General features: G+C 49.1%; 1 protein-coding gene and 1 long non-coding RNA gene across 2 annotated transcripts in view; both read left to right on the plus strand.

Annotated features, from left to right (window-relative positions):
• The window catches only part of LOC144164989 (uncharacterized), a 49,457-nt gene extending 38,540 nt beyond the window's left edge, over positions 1-10,917 (plus strand). The window contains exon 2 of the long non-coding RNA XR_013321294.1: positions 10,629-10,917. This is a non-coding gene — a long non-coding RNA (uncharacterized LOC144164989). The remainder of the gene's footprint in view (positions 1-10,628) is intronic.
• Positions 4,750-8,846, plus strand: LOC144165316 (uncharacterized). The gene is made up of 3 exons (XM_077695434.1): positions 4,750-5,755; positions 8,449-8,692; positions 8,800-8,846. Exons 1-3 carry the CDS (start codon positions 4,877-4,879, stop codon positions 8,844-8,846), a joined length of 1,170 nt encoding a protein of 389 aa, XP_077551560.1. The 5' UTR covers positions 4,750-4,876.
• Positions 10,918-17,839: the final 6,922 nt, after the last annotated feature.

Raw genomic sequence — 17,839 nt, forward strand, 5'->3', positions numbered from 1 at the left:
TGCGCACTTGGGAGGACTTTCGTCGCGAGGTTCAAGCGAAATTCGCCAATGCCGACCGCCGCGAACAAGCACAGCGTCTCCTGGAAGCACGGACTCAGAAACCTAACGAGAGTGTGGCTATGTTCGCGGAGGACATGGCCCGACTGTTCAAGCGAGCCGACCCAGACATGGCAGAATGTAAAAAAATTACGCCATCTTATGCATGGCGTAAAAGAACAGCTTTTCGCCGGCCTCGTCCGAAATCCGCCACGAACGGTCCAAGAATTCATCCGCGAGGCTACTGCCATTGAGAGGGCACTACAACAGCGCTCCCGACAATACGACCGCATGGGCGCCAAAACATCGTCGAGCATCTCTGCTCTCATGGCCACGGATGACGACAACCGCCTTCGGGATCTCATCCGCGCGGTGTTGAGAGAAGAGCTCGCTAAGTGCGGCATCATCCCATCGGGGCCCATACAGGCCTCCGTCGCCGACATAGTGCGCGATGAAATTCGCAACGCGATTTCCCTACCAGCAGCGCAGCCAGCGTCACCATGCCCAGTTTCCTACGCCACCGCTCTCACTGTCCAGGCTCCCGCCGCAACCACTAGACCTGCCGCGCCGCTTCTCCCATACCACCCGCCGCACCCAGCCGAATGCTGGCCACAAAAAGCAGTCCCTCTTACTGCCCAACAGCAGTTTCGTAATAACTCTTCGGTACGTCCGCAACAGTACTATCGTCCCCAAGTACGCAAGACCGACCTTTGGCGAACTCCCGACAACCAGCCGCTCTGCTATCACTGTGGCGAACCAGGGCACATTTATCGCCGGTGCCCCTACCGTGAAATTGGACTGCCTGGATTCCCACCCAACGCTGTTCGGCCCCAATTCGGAGAAAGACCGGTCGCCATTTCTGACTACCTCGCCGAGCGTCGAGCTACCGCACCACTCCACCGATCGCGTTCGCCGTCCCCAGCTCCCCAAGGTTCGCCCGGCCGCCGCACTCCTGGAGGGCCACCTACCCGGCGGTCTGCAACGCCACCGCGGGGAAACTAGATGACGCAACCTTGGGAGGCAAGGTTGCCGGTAGTCGAAGCTCCGAAGGCCTCCCTCTACCGCCGGCAGTTGGGGAACCGGCAGCCCAAAACTTCGACGTCGACGTGAACGCGCGGCCCGAACTTACAGTTTTTCTCGACGGACACGAAATGACCGCATTAGTGGACACCGGGGCGGACTACTCGATAATTAGTCGGGAACTCTCTGACAGGCTCAGAAAGGTCAAGACCCCATGGGATGGACCTCGGATTCGGACTGCCGGGGGTCACCTAATGACGCCTGTCGGAAAATGTACCGCGAGGGTACGCATTGGTGACTCTGACTTCGTCGGTACGTTCGTCGTCCTTCCGGAGTGCTGCAGAGAGCTTATTATAGGAATGGACTTCTTGCGCGATCATGATGCGGTAATCGACGTCGGCGAAGGCTTTGTGAGTTTTTCTACGAAAAATAACACACCAGAACGTACCGGCAACCGACCCATACACCTGCGAATTGTCGGTGACGAAGTTAGCCTACCACCAAGATCCTGCATGCTTGTTTCCGTTAGGTGTGATAACCTATTAAGCGGCCCTGGTATTGCCGAGGTCTTGAGTCCCCTTCTTCTGGAAAGTGGGATCGCCATTGCTAGGGGCCTGTTGACGCTAGCGTGCGGCGAAGCGGAGGTACTGCTGACAAACTTCACCAATGAACGTCGACAAGTCGCCAAGGGAACGGCGGTTGCCGTCTTCGAAGACATCGACAACGCAATGGACTGCTTCGTTCTACAGAGTAAAGCGTCAGCCGTGGTGCCAAATAAGCTCGAAATCGACGTTAACCTCAACCTCCCACCGACAGAGCAACGCCAGCTTTCTGAGCTCTTAAACAGTTTCCGGGACTGCTTTTCGTCGACGTCGGGCGTCCGCCAAACCCAGTTGGTTAAACACCGAATAATTACTGCCGCAAATGAAAGACCGGTCCGGCAGAACCCCTACCGAGTGTCCGCGAAAGAACGCGATGCGATAAGGCAGCAGGTGGACCAGATGCTAGACGACGACGTCATTCAGCCATCGACAAGCCCCTGGGCGTCACCCGTCGTCATGGTCAAAAAGAAGGATGGTAGCTTGAGATTCTGCGTCGATTATCGCAAACTGAACCAAGTCACCAAAAAAGACGTATATCCTCTGCCGAGAATAGACGACTCACTCGATCGATTACGACATGCCCGCTACTTTTCGTCAATGGACTTAAAGAGCGGATACTGGCAAATCGAAGTCGATGAGCGTGACCGTGAAAAGACCGCATTTGTTACTCCCGACGGGCTTTATGAGTTCAAAGTTCTTCCTTTTGGTTTGTGCTCAGCGCCTGCAACATTTCAAAGAATGATGGACACGGTTCTGTCTGGATTGAAGTGGCAAACGTGTTTGGTATACCTAGACGACGTCGTCGTGTTTTCCAGGACCTTTCAAGAGCACTTGGAGCGATTGACGTCCGTTCTTCAGGCTATCCGATCTGCCGCACTGACACTGAAACCAGAAAAATGCCACTTCGGGTATGAAGAACTACTATTTCTCGGTCACGTTGTCAGTCGAGCTGGCGTACGCCCGGATCCTGATAAACTTGATGCCGTGTCGAAGTTCTGCACGCCTACCGACAAAAAGGGCATTCGGCGTTTTCTGGGGCTGTGCTCTTATTACCGGAGATTCATAGCGAACTTCTCCCACATTGCGGCCCCACTCACGCGCCTCACACGTGACGACGTAGCTTTCATCTGGAGTGATGAACAGCAAGAGGCGTTTGACGAGCTCCGGCGGCGTCAAACCATCCGGCGGCGTCATGACCATCATACATAAATCCGGCAAGCGGCATTCAGACGCAGACTGCCTTTCAAGAGCTCCTGTTGGCCTTGCCCCCGCCGATGACGACGACAGCGACGATGCCGCGCTAATCGGAGTTCTGGACGCACCCACCATTTCGGAACAGCAGCGCGCAGATCCGGAACTACGATCGCTGTTTGATTTTTTACAAGGCCACACTACCGTCGTGCCGAAGGCATTTGCCAGAGGACTGTCCTCATTCTGTCTGCGGAGCAACGTTCTCTATAAGAGAAATTTCGCGTCGAGTGGGAGTAACTACCTGCTTGTCGTACCCAACCTTCTCAGAAATGAAATCTTGCAGGCCTGTCACGACGAGCCTAGCGCCGGTCACTTCGGTTACACACGTACGCTGGCACGGATCAAGCAGAAGTACTACTGGCCGAAGCTATCAGCCACCGTACGGCAGTATGTACGAACTTGCCGGGACTGCCAGCGACGGAAAGCACCACCCGGCCGGCCAGCCGGACTTCTGCAGCCCGTTCAGGTTCCTAGAACGCCTTTTGAACAAGTTGGCATGGACTTGCTCGGCCCCTTTCCAACTTCCACAACTGGGAACAAATGGATAGTAGTCGCCACGGATTACCTAACCAGGTATGCCGAAACGAAGGCGCTACCACGGGCTACAGCGCTTGAGGTTGCGCAGTTTTTTCTAACAAGAATTGTGCTGCGGCATGGCGCACCGGCAGTGCTGATTACAGACCGTGGAACGGCCTTCACGGCGCAACTGCTGCAAGAAGTGTTGAGATTGAGCGGTACGTCCCACCGAAAGGCCAGCGCGTACCACCCACAGACCAACGGGTTAACAGAACGTCTGAACCGAACAATAGCCGACATGCTCAGTATGTATGCCGATGCGGAGCACAAGACGTGGGATGCAGTTTTGCCTTACGTAACGTTCGCGTATAATACGGCCCAACAAGAGACGACGCAAATGACGCCATTTGCACTTGTCTACGGTAGGGAACCTTCCACAATGCTTGACGCCATGCTGCTACCCGATACCCACGACGACCAAGCCGGCTCCCTTCACGAGTTTGTGCGTAGCGCCGAAGAAGCACGCGCGCTGGCACGCCAGCGAATACAACAGCACCAGCGTTGTGACGCCGCTCGCTACAATCTTCGCCACCGACATGCAACTTTCTCCCCTGGGGACCAGGTCTGGGTGTGGACTCCAGTTAGGCGCCGGGGACTCTCGGAAAAGCTTATGCGGCGTTACTTTGGCCCGTACACGGTGTTACGACAGCTCAGCGATGTTACCTACGAAGTCGCTCCAGCCAGCCCAAGCGCCGCAGGACGTTCCCGATCTCGCCCAGAAATTGTGCATGTGGTCCGCATGAAACAATACTTCTCGCGGTGATCACGCAATGCATCTAGCAGCGGACTACATTTTCCGCGCATAACCGTAGCATCGGGTCGATGCTTTTGAGGAGAGGGGGTAATGTCACGTGCCAGTCTGTGGGATGAGAGCATTAAGTAGGACAGACATGCTAATCCCCCGCGTGGGTACGTGCCGTGTGATGGGCACAGCAGAGGACGACGAAGGAGCGCGTTAGCTAGCGGCTCGTGTGCTCGGTTCTTGGTCGCCATTTTGCTAGCCACCAACCGGTGCTCTTTGTGTGTTTCCTCTGGCAAGTTAGGCACTTCGCCTAATAAATACTTTGCCCCTGCGTCTTCGCCAAGACAACTTCTCTGCGCCCCTGTTTGACAGGACGCAACAATATATTGTAATGAAGAGAAGTGAAAGGACTCACGGACCTCGATCGTCCAATCCCTGTTCGGGTATGTGCCGGAAGCATCAAGCTGGCATTATCTCTGTGCGTCCTTGTGGTCAGATCAGCGATCCCCTATCCGGTTCACCTGGAACAGACTGCGCTGCTTCCCGCCTCTCGCTTTTACTGCTTGTTAGCCATTAAACCGCCTTTCAAGTGGTGGAGGTGCGGGGTACGAGGTGAACCAACCTGGAGCTTCGCAACCGCACCGTACCAATGCCCGTCAACCCCGTCGACGTAGGCCAACAGCCACCATCACCGGTGCCACCGGTCATCTGTGCCGGCACCATCCGTCAGCGTGACCCGCCCTTTTTCACCGGCAAAGGTGATTATGATGCCGAGGATTGGTTGTCCACATTCGAGCAAGTGAGCGTCTACAACAAGTGGGATGACAAAGCTAAGCTGAGCAATGTCGAGTATTACCTTAGGGAAGTGGCTGAGGTCTGGTTTCGGAACAACGGCAGGACCATCAAAACGTGGGGCGAATTCAAAACCCTCTTCGCAGAGGCGTTCAACAGGCCAGCGGTGCGGAAACTGCACGCTGAACAGTGTCTTCGCGTACGCGCGCAGCAGCCCGGGGAGAATTTCACGAGTTATATCGAAGACGTTGTGGATCTCTGCAGGCGTATCAACATGGATATGTCTGAGCAAGAAAAGATTCGGCACATACTGAAAGGAATTGAAGACGACGCGTTTCAGATGTTGATGTCCAAAGACTCAAAGACCGTGGCTGAGATAATTAAGCTCTGCCAAAGCTATGATGAGCTGCGGCGGCAGAGGAGTTTTGTTCGACAGTCGCTCGGGACGGGCGCAGAACTGTCAAGTTTATCGTTCAGTTCTGAACAAGCATCGCTTGAGATGAGGATTAAGGACTTCGTCCGGGAAGAGGTCGCTCGGCAACTTTCGCTGGTACCCTTTGTAGAGCAGCCTGCACCAAGTTTGCCTCAAGCTGTTCCGCGCACCGTCAGGGAGCAGGTCGCCGAAGCCCTATCACCTGCGCACCAGTCAACTACACCCGCTGCCCCGCTGACTGTTCCAACCATGGCTACCATAGCACCGCCAGTGACCGCTCCGTTGACGTACGCCGAATGCGCGGCAAGGGCTGCCCCGCCACTTGTCCACTCCTTTGTCCCCTCGTTTGGACCCTACATACCAGCGCCTATGACGTTCACTCCTCAGCCAGTCTCCCAGTTCCGCCGTCCCGCGCCATTGGCTGTGCAGCGGACGAATCCGTGGCGCACTCAGGACAACCGACCTATATGCTTTTCCTGTCGTCTCCCAGGACATGTAGCACGTTACTGTCGCCGTGCAATGCAGCAGGTTGAAGCATCTCATAGTCCAGTGTATGTTTCCCGCCAAGCTCCCCGTCGCGCACCTGCCGGACCGCCGACACCATCCTTTCAATCCGACCATCAGACGTTCGCGAGTCACCGATCGCCTTCTCCTCGTCGCCGCTCCATCTCTCCTATGCGTCGTCAGTCAGCGCCTCATGACGCGGGAAACTAATTCCCGCAGTTCCGGAGGCACGAACTGCGTACGTAGAAAAATGTCAAAGTCCTCGTGTATCTCCGAAAAATGTCGTCGACGTAGTTGTTGAAGGAGTTCCTATTCTTGCTCTTGTCGATACTGGTGCCGCGATTTCTGTTATGAGTGTGAAACTATGCAGCTATCTGAAAAAGGTTATGACGCCACTGTCGGGACTTTCACTTCGAACAGCAAGTGCTGAACATGTGTCCCCACTGGCTGCATGCACTGCTCGAGTAGTGATCCAAGACACTGTCTACACCATCGAATTCGTTGTTTTGTCTTCATGTTCCCATGACGTTATTCTTAGATGGGACTTCTTGTCAAGCCATAACGCAGTAATTAACTGTGCCAAGGCTGAGATTGAACTTATTTCCCAGAGCGATCCGCCGCTGTCGGAGCATTTGTTTGGTAAATGGAAGATTACCGTGGACGAAGACGTCGATATCCCGCCGCTAAGTTCCGTAATGGTTGACCTTGCTAGTGCGCCCGTACCCGATGGACCTGTCCTATTCACACCATGCGACCTTTTTGTTCGCCGGAAGGAGTTGCCACTCCCATTCGCCGTTCTTACAGTGCAAGGTGGGCGTACGAGAATGTTTATCTCTAATCAAACCCACTGTTCTGTCAGCCTGCTCCATGGAGAGTCAATTGGCCATGTTGAAGCTATGAGCTCCATCAGCCGCTTCGACGTTTGCGATGATCCCGCTGCGCTTTCGCTCACTGCCCTGGACTCGGCCATTTCTACCGAAGCTTCACTGTCCGCCGACGTGTTCAAACAGTCCCTGGACGTCGATTTGGATCCAACACAGCGCACGCAGCTTCTCGCCCTTCTTAACAAGTTCCGTTCTTCCTTTGACTGTGCACAAGCTCCGTTGGGTAAAACGTCAACAGTCACCCATCACATCGACACAGGCGATCATGCTCCCTTGCGACAACGACCCCACCGTGTGTCGGGGCCGGAACGTGGTGTTATTAGGGAGCACGTGGATGACATGCTACAGCGCGGCGTCATTCGGCCGTCCCAAAGCCCATGGTCATCGCCCGTGGTCCTCGTAACAAAAAAAGATGGGTCTTTGCGCTTCTGTGTTGACTACCGCCGCCTAAACAAAATTACCCGCAAGGACGTTTATCCGCTCCCTCGCATCGACGACGCTCTCGATTGTTTACACGGTGCGGAATTCTTCTCGTCCCTTGATTTTCGCTCGGGCTACTGGCAAGTGCCGGTTGCGGAATCGGACCGCCCCAAGACCGCCTTTGTTACCCCGGACGGTTTATATGAATTTAACGTCATGCCATTTGGCTTATGTAATGCACCTACCACATTCTAGAGAATGATGGATAACATCTTGCGTGGTCTCAAGTGGCATATATGTCTTTGTTACTTAGATGACGTCGTCGTATTCTCTCCCGATTTTTACACACACCTAACTCGTCTCCACCAGATCCTGGCGTGTCTCACCGCTGCCGGCCTCCTACTAAACTTAAAGAAATGTCGTTTTGGTGCGCGCAAGTTGACTATTCTGGGCCACGTTGTTTCAAAAGACGATGTGTCGCCTGATCCCGATAAGCTACGTGCTGTCGCCGACTTTCCGAAGCCGACTTCCTTGAAAACCCTCCGCAGCTTCATCGGGCTCTGTTTCTATTTCCGACGCTTCGTCAGAAATTTCGCTACCATCGTTTCCCCCCTAACAAGACTGCTGAACGGCGATAACGCTCTTTCTGCGTGGTCCCCGGATTGTGATGAAGCATTTTCTTCCTTGCGACGTCTGTTAATCTCACCACCTATCCTCCGGCATTACGACCCAGCAGCTCCTACGGAGGTGCACACTGACGCCAGTGGCGTCGGTCTCGGTGCAGTGCTCGCCCAACGGAAGCCCAACTACGACGAATACGTTGTAGCGTATGCAAGTCGAACTCTCACCAAGGCCGAGCGAAATTATTCCGTGACCGAAAAGGAATGCTTGGCCATAGTTTGGGCGCTCACCAAATTCCGCCCCTATATTTATGGCCGCCCCTTTGATGTTGTCACCGACCACCACGCATTGTGCTGGCTGTCGTCTCTCAAAGACCCCATGGGACGACTTGCTCGTTGGGCCCTCCGTCTCCAAGAATTCGACATTCGTGTTATGTATCGATCCGGCCGCAAGCATTCTGACGCCGACGCCCTCTCTCGCTCCCCGGTGTCCGCTGATACGGCACACCTCAGCACAACGGACTCTACCTTGTCCTCGCTTACTCTCTCAGACATGGCTTCCCAGCAGAAAGAAGATCCATGGATCGCTACTATCGTCAACTTCCTGTCTTCACCGTCGACCCTTCCTCAGCCTAGAGCCCTGCGTCGCCAGGCTGCTCACTTTGCCATTCGCGACAACCTCCTCTACCGCCGCAACTACATGCCGGACGGCCGCAAGTGGCTCCTTGTGGTTCCACGGAGCCTCCGCGCGGAGGTGTGTGCCGCTTACCACGATGATCCGCAGAGTGCTCACGCGGGGCTCTTGAAGACCTGTACCCGACTTCGTCAAAGATACTACTGGCGTGGTATGTACAGCTTTGTGCGAAGATTTGCTCGTGCCTGTACTCATTGTCAACGACGTAAGTCGCCTGTCCCCAAGCCAGCCGGCCCGCTGCAGCCCCTGCCGTGCCCCGTCCGTCCGTATGAGCGCGTTGGCAGTGATCTATACGGCCCACTGCCATACTCTTCTTCTGGTAACCGGTGGATAATTGTGGCAGTAGATTACCTAACCCGCTATGCCGAAACAGCAGCGCTTCCCGCTTCCACGGCACGTGAGGTTGGTGCATTCATTCTGCACTCTCTCGTCCTACGCCACGGTGCACCACGGGAACTCCTAAGCGATAGGGGGCGTGTATTCCTCTCTCAGGCCATCGAAGCGCTCCTCGCAGAATGCAAAATTGTGCACCGCACCACATCCGCCTACCATCCCCAAACCAATGGACTGGCAGAAAGATTCAACCGCACGCTTGGGGACATGATCGCAAAGTATGTCGCGCCCGACCATTCGAACTGGGATTCCGTGCTACCGTTCGTAACGTTCGCTTACAACACGGCCGTGCAGACCACTACAGGTTTTTCACCTTTCTTTTTGTTATACGGACGGGAGCCATCGTGTACAATGGATACCATTCTTCCCTACAGCCCTGATAGACGATGGTGATAGACGATGGTGATGGCTACTCGTCTATCACCCTACAGATGGTGATAGACGAGTAGCAGTAGAAGCAATGTAACGAGTTGGGCAAACTGTTTAGCAAACGGCTTAGCCACTGAGCAGCTCCTGCGGTCACACTTGTCAAGTATTAATAATTTGCAGGTGTCGGACCTTTTAAACAAATTATGAAATGCAAAAAGTTTGCACACATCGGGTGTGAGCTTTCGCTGTTGCGCAGTGGAGCACTCCTGCAGCCTGATTGCTCCAATGAAGTCGCAGCTAGGGAAGGGCAAAGTCGTTTTATATCCCCTGCAAGCTGCCGAGAATGACATTTCGTTTGGTCAGCTTGCACTACGCTCACGCCTCCAGCAGCAACAGACCGTTGATACATTGGTGCTCATTCATTTCCCCTGTTGTTACATAGAGCGTAATTGTGTTGATTGTCTGGAGGGGAAAGTGCGCCAGCGGGCACGAAGTTGATGGTACGTGTAAGAAAAAAAAGCCTGAATTGCATTGACTGTGCAATATCAACAGCAGAGGGTCGAACCGTTTCGGCATGAACCGGTAACCGTTATTTCTTTTTTCGGTTCAGTTCCGGTTCGACACCCTGATATATATATATATATATATATATATATATATATATATATATATATATATATATATATATATATATATATATATATATATATATATATATATATATATATATATATATATATATATATACGTATATGTATATATACATACGCTTCTAGAGACCTGTGGCGTGTGTTAGCGTTATTCTTGGAGGTGGCTTTCTCGTAAAAAGACGTAGAAACGCAAGCAAAGATGAAGATGCCAACACAGTGGAACTTAAATTACGGGTAGACGTTATTTCCGCCAAGAAACCAAGAAATAAAGTCGAAGAAAAAGCCACAAATAGGAACCAGCTGTAAAGACGTTGGTTATGGGTGTCGTCGAAGCCCTCGAAGCTTGAAAGCAGATTCGAGTCTCCCTCGCAATTTGTTGACAACTTTTACGTACCACATACCATTTCTTAGGGACACCGATATATTTCGTTTTCTATCGGTTTGTTTGGAGCGTTGTATTGTTGAATGTGCAATACTTTTAGTGAACAACAGTAACAAAATTGTGTTTGTTAGACTATACAATTACGCAATGCAATTTACTAACTAAAACAGTAGAAAAATGATTCAAAGTTCCTAATTAAAAATCAATCCGTCATTGTAAGCTGTTCGCACATGCGGTTCGTCTCATTTCACGCGTTTCAGGTACATGAAGAGAAGATCATGGTGTCACAGGATGCTGTTTGGAGTGCTTTCCGCCAACAGAAAAGCAGTGCCTATTCTCTTCTATGGAACAACTGTCAACATTGGGTGAAGCGACTTCTTGATGACATCGGCATCTCCTTGCCGGAGGGAATTAAGACAATATAAAAAATGTAGCCGGAAAAACATGTTTCCTCAGTTGTGCGTGCCCAAGCCGGCCAACGAAGTTAAGAAAATTGTTGTGCAACCTGCACCCAAACAAAAAAGGAAAATAAAAACTTCTCATATGCAACACATGCCAAAATAAAGATTACCTTTGTATGAGTATTTCAATTTGAAATTTGGGAGCTTTTGTCTGTGCTTTTGTTTGCATCTCCTAGATTGGGAAGTTTTTTCAACGACGTACACGCCCTAAAATTGTTTACGGTACACGAGTGCGTATATTTTTACTAACGTAGAGAGACTGAATTTTATAGTTGTGCTAAAAATTATATCGTCCTCAGGGAGGCCTTGAAAGTTTTATTGTGTAGTTCTCAAATTTATTTATTTATTTATTTATTTATTTATTTATTTAAGTACCCTAAGGGCCCGGGTGGGCATTACATAGGGGGGGATTGAGGTATAACACACTAATACATCGAGTGAACAGAATAGCAAGAAAAACAGTAATACAAGAATTGCACTCAGAAATCACACAGTACAACGCTAAACAAAGCTATGAAACAAACAATAACAAGCGATATGTTGTCGTACAGGCAATAACCAATATGTTTACAACATAACAGACACAATAAAATTAAAGTTAGATATTGCTTTCAGTCGTTAAAAAGGAGAGAAGTGCTGTTTGAAAAGAAGAAGCGTCTGTTAGTGTGGCTAGGTTTGCAGGTAAAGAATTCCATTCGTTTATGGCCATTACAAGAAGGGAATTCTGATATTTTTTGTGCGGGCAAAAATGGGATTAACTTTGTAAGCATGATCTACGCGTGCCGAAGTATATGGTGACGGAACAATAAATTTGCGAGCGAAGGCCGATGGGTTATGGTACAGTGCATGGAAAAAAGATAACCTTGAAAATTGCCTGCGTAGGGTGAGAGGGGGAAGATTTAGTTGCTCTTTTAAGGCAGAAACGCTTTGGTATCGCGAGTATGAAGACATAATAAATCGAGCGGCTTTGTTTTGCACTGATTAACTTGCACTGATTTTGCACTGATTAAGTCCAACTTGGTGAGGATGCCATATTATTTGCGCGTATTTGAGAGAAGGGCGAATCAGGGTATTATACGCCTGAAGCTTCGTGTCAGAATTGGACAGATGAAGGCGACGTTTAAGCAATCCAAGCTTTTTAAACGCCTTCGAAGTGATTTTTTCTATGTGGGGACCCCAGTTTAAGTCGGAGGTCAATGTTACGCCCAGGTATTTAAAGGATGAAACCGTCTGAATTTCGGAGTCATTTATTAGATAATTTTAACTATCTGATCTAGTTACGGAAGAAAATCGGACGTGTTTAGTTTTTTCTACGTATATTTGCATTTGCCATTTTTGGCACTTTTGGCACCATTTAGTTAATGTTAATAAGTCAAGCTGAAGTGCACTAACATCATTTGTTGTTAATATTTCCCTGTAGATTACACAGTCGTCAGCAAAAAGGCGAATCGACGAAGAAATATTATTTACTATGTCATTGATATAAATAAAAATAGGAGAGGACCTAACATCGACCCCTGAGGGACTCCAGAAGAAACGCCGACAGGATTAGAAACATGCTCATTTAATTTTACAGATTGCCATCTGTTTATTAAAAAGTTTTCGATCCAAGTTGTTGTTGTTTCATCAAGGTTAAGGTTCCGAATTTTAATCATTAGGCGCTTATGGGGTACTCGATCGAAAGCCTTCGACAAATCAATAAAAATTGCATCGGTGGAGAAGGTCTTATGCTGTGAAACGCGGAGATCTGTAACCAGCTCAAAAAGTTGCGTTTGACTTGAATGATTTTTCCTAAACCCATGTTGATTGCTGATGAAGAAGTTATTCCGGTCAAGGTGGATGACTATATGCGTGAAAAGGATATGTTCAAGTAACTTGCAGCTGATTGAGGTAAGTGAAATAGGTCTATAGTTTATGGGAGCAGACAGGGTGTGAGCGAAGGCAGGGTGTGAGCGAATTTCCAGTCGTCCGGCAAGCATCCTGTGTTCAGTGATTGTTGGAATAATAATGAAAGCAGGTAAGCTGAGTGAGGGCTAGTTATTTTGAGTAGCTTTGCTGTTATGCTGTCAGGCCCTGGACTAGTCTTAGAAGCAAGTCGGTCAATCGCGCATGCCACGCCATGGGCTGTAATTACAATGGGTGTAAAACTGTTGACTATGCTGGACTGCGACGGCGTCAAAGAGTCACTGAGAGGCAGTTCAATGGTGTAAACCTGGGCAAAGGCATGGCTAAATTCTTCGGCGCAATCTTCTGGTGATAAGGTATCCCTCGTGGCCTTTTTTAGGACTGGTACCGAGTTTTTGTCCTTCGGGTTTACAATATTCCAGAATTTTTGGGGGTCGGTTTTCATAATACTTGGGAGCGTAACATTAAAACACTTATGTTTTGCCTCGCGAATTGCTTGTTCAGTTAAAGTAGCAACAGCCTTATAGTTCCGCCAATCTTCACAATCATTGGATCGTGTTGCCTTTCTGTACAGTCTTTTTTTCCTGTTTAAAAGCCGTTTAACATCACGAGTAAACCATGGGTCATTCGTCCTAGAGCTTATCACTATTTTGGGCACGCAAGCTGCCTCTATCATCTTTAACTTGTCACGAAAGATACACCAGTTTTCATTCATCGTACGCTCTTGAAAGTTAGTCTCAAGTTCGACGGTAAAGGATAGTAGCATATGGTTCATTCTTTCTAAGTCCGCTCGAGGGTCGTTGAAGATTTGTTTTTGTGTTTCTGTTTTGATAACACGCGGCATTGATACCGCGCCTTATGGTCAGTTAATTCATCCATAACGTGCGCGTTGGTAATGTCGGGTTGATTTGTTAGGATGAGATCCAATAGGTGATTGCCCCTCGTGGGTTCACGTACTATTTGGGTAAGGTGATGGTAGTCGATACAGTGAAAGAAACTGAGGCATTCGAGGCGATTATTTTGCGTAGTGACGGAATATGTTGACCAATCTATGCCCGGGTAGCTGAAATCGCCTCCTATGATTAGTACACTACTTGGAAATTTGTTTATGATTACGCTTATTGCTCCATTTAAAAAGTCCACAAAATCTGCGCGACTGTCGGGAGGTCGGTAACAGGCGCCCAGAACACAGGGTGTATGGTCAATGTGAGCACTGACCCAGACCATCTCTAAAGGTGAATCAACGTCAATTAGCGATGGACGATATTCTTCTTTAACTGCGATCAGTACGCCGCCTCCACGAGAGCAGCACCAGTCCTTACGGAAAAGTGCAAAGGTCGATGGAAGCGTAAGATCTTTATTCGCTATTTCACCAGAAAGCCAAGTTTCTGTGCCGATAATGATCTCGGCTGAACACGTGTGAATCAAGCTTGGGAAAAAATACTGCGGAAGTTTGCTAGAAGAAAGCAAACTGGTTCTAATTTTTTGGAGCTAAGCGTGTGGTTCACGGGGTGTCATTTAGGCGGAGGCTGATTTTTTGCAGAGACTTGGACGACTTGGCTAGTGGAAGGATCGTGGCGTGCTCCATGTGAAGCTTGTTAAAGTGCACATAATATTTTTCTCCGTGTTTTTTGTTTTCCTTCGCAAATTCACGCAGTTTCATTCTAGCATGCTGAACCTTTGGGGAAAAATCTTCAAGCCATACTTTGGGTGAATCGAGATTTTTTAATTTAGGACCAAGACTCAGAGCACCTGTTTTTGATTTAAAGTTGAGAAATTTCACAATAAGTGGTCTATGAAAGTCAGGTCGACTGCGACCTACGCGATGAGCCCGTTCAATGTCGCCCACGTCATGTTTAAGATGCTTAAAAAAAAATCCCTAACAATACGCTCCGATTCCGCGTAGTCTTCATGTTCGACCTCGTCAAGACCCTTGATGATAAGATTGTTTCTGCGCATGCGGTTACTCATATCATCAACAAGATCTATGAGCTCTTCATTGGCCTTCCTAATGTGACCTTTAACTTCTTGAACTGAGTCTGCGGCAGCATCGATGTTCACCTTACAGTCAGTCACATTGTTCATGCTTTGTTCGATAGCGCTAACACGAGTGTCGATGCTCCCGATTTGCCGTTTGATATCTGCCAGAGCCGTTTTAGTTTCTTCGTGGCACTCTTTGAGAAGTATGATCACATCATCAATTTTGGGCCCCGGATTTGCTTCGATATCTCCAGCAGATAACAGCAGCATCGCAAGGCACATAGACAATAGCAGGGTTGGTTAAGGGCAAAGCACTCGGGTTAGGCCAAAAGCTCCATAAAAAAATCGCGCCAATCCACCCCGTGAATCTGGATGGAAAGCAAAGCTGTAAACGGCACCCATAACGTTTACCCATGCGACGTCAGTTTAATTCACTCACATCGCCCTACAAATAGTAAAACCAGAGAGAAGTGAAATGCACTTAACCACGCCATTTATTACTTCAAAGAGATATTCTTGGTAAGGTTAAATCAATGCATGATGCATGAACAGTGTTTGGTTGAGTTGTATTGGTGTAGCACAAGAGTGGAATGTTTTTTTATAAAATTAAAGTAAGCTCCAACCCTGTACGTGTTAGACGATCTGACTTCTCCGTCTCTGCGCCGCGGACGGAGGCGACGAGATTTGCGGCAGAGAAGGAGGAGAAGGAGGTAGAAATACTTGTGTTCAGATTTCTGAACAGCCCAGAGTGCAGCCCCGGGGAGTGATTCCTTGTCCTGTGGGGCCCATATGCAGTCCGAGCGGCCTGTGCTCTGTCCACCCGCTGAAGCTGGGTAGGTAGAGAGGGCCTGGACAGCAGCATCTCCCATTGCTCTTTTTGGGTAGTTGACGGAAAGAGAGGAGGGTGCTCAGGGCTAAAGTCGCACACCCCGATTACGGGATGGAGTGTTCCTACTTCTGAGCAAAATTTACATTCAGCGTCGTAGCGATTCGGATGCATGAAGTGAAGACGCGTATGCTGTGGAAAGGAGGCCGTATGGTATGAGTCGTAGGGTAGTTTAGGTCAGGGTTAGGTCAGGTACCTTCGCCTAAGGTCAGGGTTAGGCGAAGGTACGGTCTGTCTCAGAAGGCGATAATGCTGGGCTACCCTTACAAAAAATTTTATCCCCCTGGTTTTGAAAGTTTATTGAGTTTTGTCGAAAGAACTTAATGATTTCTTGTTAAGTTTCTATTTACTTTGCCTATACAGTTTCAAAAGTTATTTGGCCACCGCGAACCTATTGAAATGGGAAGAAGAGGTTCAATAGACTTTTTCTATCGAGTACTTTTTGAAACTTGATAGACTAGATCTATTAAGTTTGTATTAAAGTTCCCTACAGAGTGTAAAATGAATATGCATAAAACGTTTTATTGAGTTTCAAAAGACTTTTTCGATCTAGTACTTCGAAAAAAAAGTTCCTGCGTTTTTGCAGCCGCCCCTTTCCATAGGGGCGATTTCCAGGCGTGGATTCCCCTCTTGAGGGTCCGCACTCGATCAGGAACTCCTGTACCCATTAAAGAAACCGGTGGGTGCCCGGCGGTACCAGGATTCGAACCCAGTACCTCTCGCATACGAGGCGAGTGCTGTACCTCCGAGCCATCACTGCGGTTAAAAGTTCCTGAGTTTTTGCAGCCGCCCCTTTCCATAGGGGCGATTTCCCGTGCAAGCCGGGTGAACTTCCCAAGCGTTGTAGTCCCACACAAGGGCCGAGCGCCAGGCCGGGGAGTCGCTTGTACCTATTTTACCGGTAGGTGCCCGGCGCCACCAAGGCATACGAATGCCCATGGTGCCTTCCACAGCCACGGTGGACGCTCAACTCGCAACCGCCTGTGGCAGGACATGCCGCCAGACTCTTTCACCCCCGGCAATGGCGCAACGCGGCATGATGGCCGGGGGCCCCGCCAGATGGACAAGGGTCAGGGGCCCCTCGATATGGTAAAGGCACCTTTCCAGGAGTGGATTCCCCTCTTGAGGGTCCGCACTCGACCAGGGACGCCTGTACCCATTACAGAAACCGGTGGGCGCCCGGCGGTACCTGGATTCGAGCCCAGTACCTCCCGCATACGATGCGAGTGCTGTACCTCTGAGCCATCGTTGCGGTCTGGAAATATAATTTCGAGACCGCAGCGAAATATTTTTATATAAATATAATTCGAGTATAAATATAACTTATATAAATATAATTCGAAAAATAATTTGTAAATTCGTGTAATTAGGCGTTATTTACCGAATTTAAGTTTTAATTGGAAAACATTAGAGTTCACTTTTTGTTCATGATGTCTGTCTTCAATTGGGTTTCAAAGCCTGTATATACAGTGTTCATTTTTTCTCACTTTGCAAGATTTGACGATGCCATATATGTGACAAAAACTGCCTGGTGAAACGAGACCACTGACAACAACAGCGCCGGAGAGTGCTTCCCATTCCGGAACGGGGTAGCTAGATCTGATGTGATGGGGGGACTACAGCGCACTTCCCTATCATGTTAAACCAACAAGCATAGTCACTTTAGTGCATTTCAGATCTGACATCACCCGTACGGGCAAAACCAGCAGGGAATTAATATCTTTCGCCTTTTTTGCTAGTGCCGTAGCAATCCGCAGGCTCTCGCGGGGGGGCAATTAAAATTGATTTTCAACATGCATCTCCGGCCCCGCTCTATATAGCTGCCAAAATTGCTGGAAGTGACCTCCACAAACTATTGAAGCCAATTATATCATTTTTTTAAGATTCCAAATTTTGTGATCGCGGTATATGCATCCTTTAACCTGCATATGTAACGGACATTTTCATTCTCCGTGCACCGCCTCCATCGAAAAAACTTGGATGAAAAACTTGAAAGTGAGCCAACAGAAACCTTCTTGAGTTATCACGTTAAAACTTCAATAGAATTTCTAGTGAGCTTATTTTGAGTTAGTTGCTATAGTGAAGACCCTACAAAAGTTCAAAACAGCTTTCATAGAGTAGACTCCATAGAACTGCTATTGAACGAGTTCAGTAAAATATGTATAGAATCTTTATCGAGCCTGAGTAGATTGAGTTTTTATAGGGAGGTCTCTTGAAGTTCCATAGAGATTTTGTAGAT

This window comes from Haemaphysalis longicornis, unplaced genomic scaffold (genome assembly GCF_048455015.1).
Source record: "Haemaphysalis longicornis isolate Haplotype H1 unplaced genomic scaffold, Haemaphysalis longicornis Haplotype H1 scaffold_14, whole genome shotgun sequence".
NCBI lineage: Eukaryota > Metazoa > Arthropoda > Arachnida > Ixodida > Ixodidae > Haemaphysalis > Haemaphysalis longicornis.